The sequence below is a fragment of the Capsicum annuum genome, chromosome 3, assembly GCF_002878395.1.
Source record: "Capsicum annuum cultivar UCD-10X-F1 chromosome 3, UCD10Xv1.1, whole genome shotgun sequence".
NCBI classification, from domain to species: domain Eukaryota; kingdom Viridiplantae; phylum Streptophyta; class Magnoliopsida; order Solanales; family Solanaceae; genus Capsicum; species Capsicum annuum.
The window spans coordinates 2,320,524-2,327,114 of record NC_061113.1 but is presented as its reverse complement, the minus strand read 5'-3'; the positions used below and the strand labels follow the sequence as shown (position 1 = coordinate 2,327,114).

At 32.1% G+C, this 6,591-nt stretch overlaps 1 protein-coding gene across 1 annotated transcript; it reads right to left on the bottom strand.

The window, feature by feature from the left end:
- Positions 1 to 1,379: 1,379 nt before the first annotated feature.
- On the bottom strand, positions 1,380 to 3,062 carry LOC107864361 (glycine-rich protein). Its single transcript, XM_016710717.2, has 2 exons — positions 2,910 to 3,062; positions 1,380 to 1,827 (listed from the first exon to the last, which is right to left on the bottom strand). The coding sequence occupies exons 1-2, from the start codon at positions 3,001 to 3,003 to the stop codon at positions 1,535 to 1,537; spliced, it is 387 nt and encodes a 128-aa protein (XP_016566203.1). The 5' UTR covers positions 3,004 to 3,062; the 3' UTR covers positions 1,380 to 1,534.
- Between the last annotated feature and the right edge of the window lie 3,529 nt (positions 3,063 to 6,591).

Here is a 6,591-nt window from a genome sequence, read left to right as displayed (position 1 = left end):
ATTTGAGGAAACAAGTTCAAAAAATTTTTAGTGTTTACCTTCTCTATGGTTAATCCATCAAAATCGTCCTTTATATGTTCCTTTGTGATTTTACTCCTTTGCTCACCAGTCATATTCACTTTGATCAAAATACAAAATAATTTTTTTTTCATTTTTATTTGGAATCCAAAATAATTGCTTCTAATATGCAATTTATGCTTGTCATCTGTTTGCTGCATTAAAAGAATCTTAATGGTTCATATTTTGAATTGCATAATAATACTGAAAATTGTATTACTACTACGTTCGTTAGGTTGATGTTTTAGGGTTACGTAAATTTTCTGTAGTAATACTAAATTTCTGATTTACCGCCATGATGTAGTACTTTTCAAATATTTTTCCTTTTTCTTTTAACTTCATAGTTCTCTTGCTTCTTATATGTTGACTTTTAAAATTGTTGTATATTATCTTTCTTTGTTTTGACGGACATTGATAATCTTTAATAATAGGTCTTTTATATTATGATTCTAATGCTTGGTTCTCTTTTTCAGTGTATATTAAGATAACGTATGAAAACTGTCAAAAATTCAATTTTTTTTCAATTATAGCGATGTGCTTCTATCTCAGTTGGGACATCCTACATAAACATGGATAGTCTAGTGATCTCTCTCTCTGGAAACAATCTCGACAAAGTATTATACAATTTTTTTTCACAAATGAATGTACATACTGTAAAATGTATTATATCATTATTAGCTTGATGGTGTTGCTTTCCTTCTTCGCAACTACAAAACAATTGAAAAAAAAATAAACTATTTTTCTCAACATCATACCTTTTTTGGTTCGTGCTTTACATATGTCCGTGCATTATATTGCACAAGCACGGGTCATCTATTATTTTTAAAGAGATGAAGTAATATAATTTGTACTCTCCTTTAAATTATGCTATTTGATATTGAGAGAAGATTCAAAATCATATCTAAATTATTTTGTTTTTTCGAGTTTCGTATCTGGATTATTATGTGCACGAGTTTCTTAGCTTGCTTGAGTTGTCATCATCGAAACATACATCAACTATCAATTGTACACTTTTAATTTCCTACCTGAAATATCACCATCATTCAGGGAGGAAAATGAAACAACTAATAGTTAATGTCTGATTTGATAAATAATCAATGATAGTTCATATATAGAAAACTCCAAAACCTAGATAGTTCAGATATGAAACTCAAGAAACCGAGATGCTTTATGTGTTTATGACCATTACCTCTTTGATGTTGAGTTATTTTTTCCCCATTCATGAATCATGGCTAAATAGAGAGAAGGGAAAGAGTGTTTAGGAAATGAGAAAGAAACTAAACTAAGGAAAACTATTCTAATTCCATTGTTGAAACAATCACTACAACACAAGATGCATGGCTTTTATTCATTGTACGTAGTACTAGTTCATACTAATTAGTAAGCTCTAAAGTAGAAAGAGCATTACTATACATTACATAACTGCCGATACAAAAGTTTTGATTACACATATTGCTCCACATAATTAATACTCCTATCAATTGTGTGGTTTGCCTTCAGTCACTTTGTCCATTGCCTCACCTTTGTAGGAGCAACACCTATAACAACCATAGTAATCACGGCGGCAGCAACCGTACCGGCAATATCCTCCACGTCGTCCACCACCACGTCCACCACCAGGGTATCCACCGCGTCCACCACCAGGGTATCCACCACGTCCACCACCAGGGTATCCTCCACCGGGGTATCCACCACCGGGGTATCCACCCCCAGGGTATCCACCACCATATTGGTCTTCATGTACTTCATTCTTGTTTTCAGATCTTTTTGCTGCGTCAATTAATGTGGAATATGTAAGGTCGAAGAAAAGACAATTGTAGAGATGGAGTCGAAATTTTAAATTCATGGATTCTGAATTATTCAGAAAGGCACCTTACTGAGTTCCGGATAAATTATTTCTACGTATAATACAACAGTTCTTTATATTGATACGTATTTTAAAAACTTTACGTTGTTAGATAGTGTATATAAGTTAAATCATTTACTTATGTACTGTTTTTTCATGATACAATTATATACATGGTATTATTTTATAGGTTTAGGGCACATGAAATGAAAATCTTAATAAGTGTCATGATCAAAACAAACGCTAGCATTAGTGGATACAGATATGGAAGTTAAAGTACTTGTTTTAATAACAACGACATATATGTAATTCCTACAAGTCACGTCTGGAAAGAATAAGATGTATACTGATCTTACCCTTATATATTCATGAGGTAGAGAAACTGTTTCTGATAGACCACAGTTCAAAAGAACTTAAGGTACTTGTTTTAACAACAATAACGACATATCCACTATATAATCTAATATAGTGAGACCTAAAAAGAATATAATTTACACACATCTTACTCCTACCCAGTGGCAGATCTACATACAATTCAGGGGTTCATTCGAACCCCCTTCGTCGGAAAATTATACTATTTTTACATGATCAAAAATATTTTAATGTATATATAGTAAATGTTGAACTCCCTTCGACTAATCCGTATATTTACTTCTGAACCCCCTCAGTGAAAATTCTTGCTCCGCCACTGTTCCTACCTTTGCTAGATAGAGAGGTTGTTTATGATAATCCTCGATTCGAAAGAACTTAAAACGTTTTTTTAAGGAATAACAATGACATATCTAGTAAGGTCAGGGAAGGGAAAGAGGGAGGGGGGTGGGGTGGGGTGGGGGGATATATAATGTATATAGATCTTAGATGTTGTTTCAAATAAACCTCGTATCAAAAGAACTTTAAGGTTACTTCTTTTAGTGGATCAATATATAACTTTTCTACATAAAAAATAGTAGATACGATATTCAAAATTTTCAAAGAGAGAAAGAATAAAAGGAGAAAATGATCTTACCATTCTCAGCCAACTCATTAGCTAAAACTTGAGAGCTTATCATTATAAAAATAGCCAAAAGCAGGCCAAGAAACAGAAATGCCTTGGAACCCATTCTTGTTTTGTTAAGCCAAACCTAGTTATGATACTTGAAATTGAAGGATGAATATTAGGTGATGCATCATTGGGCTCTATTTATAGTAAGATTTCAATGCATTTATTAGATTGTAGGGATGGTCCAGTGAGGGTGCATTTATGGAGTATTTAGTTGGCAAGTAGCTAGAAAGATCTTGAAGTAAGAGTCTTGATTTAACAAATATTGAACTAGTGAATTCGAGGCAAAATTATAATTTTAATATTACTCTCGCCTTCCAATAATATTTATCCTGATATACTAAAAATAGATATACAATAATACTATTTATTTAGTTTAAAAAATTAATTAATACTTTATCGACTTTGTTTATTTTATCATTAGCATTAAATACTATTCCCTCCATCCCGTTTAGTTGGCCAGACACATTCTATTTTACACGGTGATTAAGAAATTATAAATTTAATGATGAATTTTAATATTTACCCTTTGCCTATATTAGTGATATTCAATGGGCATAAGAATGGACATTATAATTGTTAGCGAGCGTTTGATGTATATTATTATTTGTACAAAATGAGAAAAGATTAATCAGTTCTATCCTGATTTAGTAAGTGATCAACTAATATGAGACATTTATTTTTAGTAAGATGACCAATTAAAATGAGACGACGTATTCATTATCCAATTTATTTGCCAAAGCAATAAGTTAATTATATTTAAAAGGTGATATGGTAAAATTATCTTTATTATTTGTCAAGTCAATTGTGATCAAATATTATTAGTTGGTAAATCCTATTTTTTAAAATTATGATATTTGGTGTTAGTAACTAGGTTCTATTTTTAAAATTACGCTATTTGGTGTTAGTAGACTTACTTCATCTTTTAAAGTGGAGCTTTTTTGGCGCAAAGCTGAATTATCAACTCCATTCTATATATATTTAGTTTAAGTTACAAATTCAAAAGTCTTTATTATTTTTAAATTTTTTATGTCAAAGTAAAATTAGGCAATCAAATTAAAACGAAGAAGCTGAGAGCAATAGTATAATAGTACGTATCAATCAATTATAATTTTTTATTCAGTAATAACGTTAAAAGGATATATTAAAATATTTATTAAATTAATATAAATATCAAATTCGGATAAAGTTTTATCGACATGAAAGAGCCTAGTACACAGCTGCTGGCCTACAGATTAAAACCATGATAAGTACAAACTTAATTATCAGTTGAGTTGAAAAAGTCATCTTAGATCTGTCACCCAACCACCTCTCATTACTTCTCAATCTACCAAGGAAAAAAAACATTCTTTTTCATTTTTCAAAAGAAAAAAATGATAAAGAATTAGAACCCCATCTTTTCTAATTAATTTATGATTTGCAATATTTTATTACTAATTGTAATTATTAATGTTCTATTTTTAAGTTAGCACACTAATTCATGATAAGTCGTTCACCAAAATGGGTATAATTTGGTTGTTGTACGAGGATTATTCAGCATCTATTAATATGAGGATTGTTTTTTTTTTTTTTTTTGGTAGTCATATGAGGATTGTTATGTGAGATTATTGTGTAAATTGCTAATACTTGTTGAAGATATAATTCAATAAATAAAATTTGTGTTATTTCTGTTGTTTAAGTTTGTTGATGCATGTGACTGTGACACACTTACTATTCTAACAACGGACATATCCATCATATTGAGTTCGAGTCACACTGTCATCTTATTAAAATGAATTTCCATATTTTTCGGCAGCCAAAAAATCAAGTCTTTGCGTGAGAGAGGGTGTTGAAAATATAATTAAATAAATAAAAGCGCATTATTTTTAACAATTTAAGTTTTTATACAATTATCACACATTTCAACTTGAATGACTTTGATAGAATAGCCTGCAAGGGAAGGGCATGCTTGAGTGATGGAGAGGTAGGTCTTCCACATACGAGATGCGAGAACGAATTCAGCCTTTATCTGCCGCTTAATCATGAACTTGTTGTACGGGATTTGCCTAGTGCGGTTTACATTTCTTGTGTAGTTTGCGAGTGATTGCACAGTTAGCCGATTATCACAAAGTGCTCCCTCGTAGGCAGAATTATTACACATTTCAACTTTGAGTGACTCTGATACAATAGCCTGCATGGGCATGATTGAGTGGTTGAGAGGTAGCTCTTCCATGCACGTACGAGATGAGAGAACGAATTCAGCCTTTATTATGCACGTACGAGATGAGAGAACGAATTCAACCTTTATTTGCCGCTCAGTTATGAACTTGTCGCCCGAGACTTGCCTAATGTGGTTTACATCTCTTGTGTAGTTTACGAGTGATTGCACAATTAGCCGGTTATCACAAAGTACTCCCTCGAAGGACAGAAGCTATGACATATGTTGTGGGTTTCTGAGAGTTATCTCTGATACATTAGGTTAGGTTATACAATTCACTAGGTTCAGTTCACCCCGTACAGTGAAAAAATAATATGAAAATAATAGTTAGGTCGAAAAATATCCAGATATTAAATGCAACAAACAATATGATGTGTTCAATTCTGAGCAATATATACGTTGCTACACCAACAATAACATACTCAGAGTATTCCCACATAATGAGGTCTGGGGAGGGTAAAGTGTACCCAGACCATACCACTATCTCAGGTGAAGTAGAGAGGTTATTTCCGTTAGACAATAGGGCAGTCCGATCCACTAAAGCTCCTGCTCTGGAGAAGGGCCCCACCACAAGGGTGAATTATACGCAGCCTTACCTTGCATTTTTGTGTGAGGCAGTTTCCAAAACATATACATTGCTCTAACAAAAATAAATTCTCCTTTTCATTTTAGTGATCACTTTCTTCTGATCTTAAATTCAAAGATATTAATTAGATGAGTTTGGATGGAGATTAATTAATTTCATCCTCTAGATTACTCCACCAAAATTGTAGACTCGTGGTATGGCTGTCAAGTGGTCCGGGCCGGTCCAACCCGGAACCGGCCCATGTTATTTAACCGGGTTGAGGGCCAGGCCGGGCCAGGTCCGGGTTAGGGTCTAAGTGGGCTGGGTCGGGCCCAACAGTAAAAAAATCAAAAACCACCCTAACCCGGCCCACTTAACCCAACCCGGTCAAATCTATCTAAACCCGGTCAAAAACCCGATTAAAAAACCGGTCAAACCCGGTCAAAAATATAAAAAAAAAAACTTTTTTTCATTATACATTATATATACCCACCTATATACATTATAAATACGTAAAACAATTTATATACACTATATATATAGTATATACTACATTAGAATTTAAAAATTATATACACATATACACATGTATACGCACCATCCAAATATATATGTACTACTTTAAACTTTAAAGTTTAAATAGAATATACTACAATATATATATATATAATTATATATATATACACATGTATACGTTAAATATACACGTCTATAGAAGATCTATTCACATATATACACTCTAATCTATGTATATGTAATACTTTAAATGAAAATATACTATAATATATATACATTACAATATATATTTGTATAGTTATATACTAATTTATAAAACATATACACATGTATACGTTAAATATACACGTCTATAGAAGATCTATTCACAT

Bases quoted from the DNA above. Each gene is read 5' to 3' on its own strand.
- LOC107864361 (XM_016710717.2), bottom strand. From the start codon at position 3,003: ATGGGTTCCAAGGCATTTCTGTTTCTTGGCCTGCTTTTGGCTATTTTT. The intron at 1,828-2,909 runs GTAAGATCATTT...TAATTGACGCAG, and splicing joins TAATGAGTTGGCTGAGAATG to CAAAAAGATCTGAAAACAAG.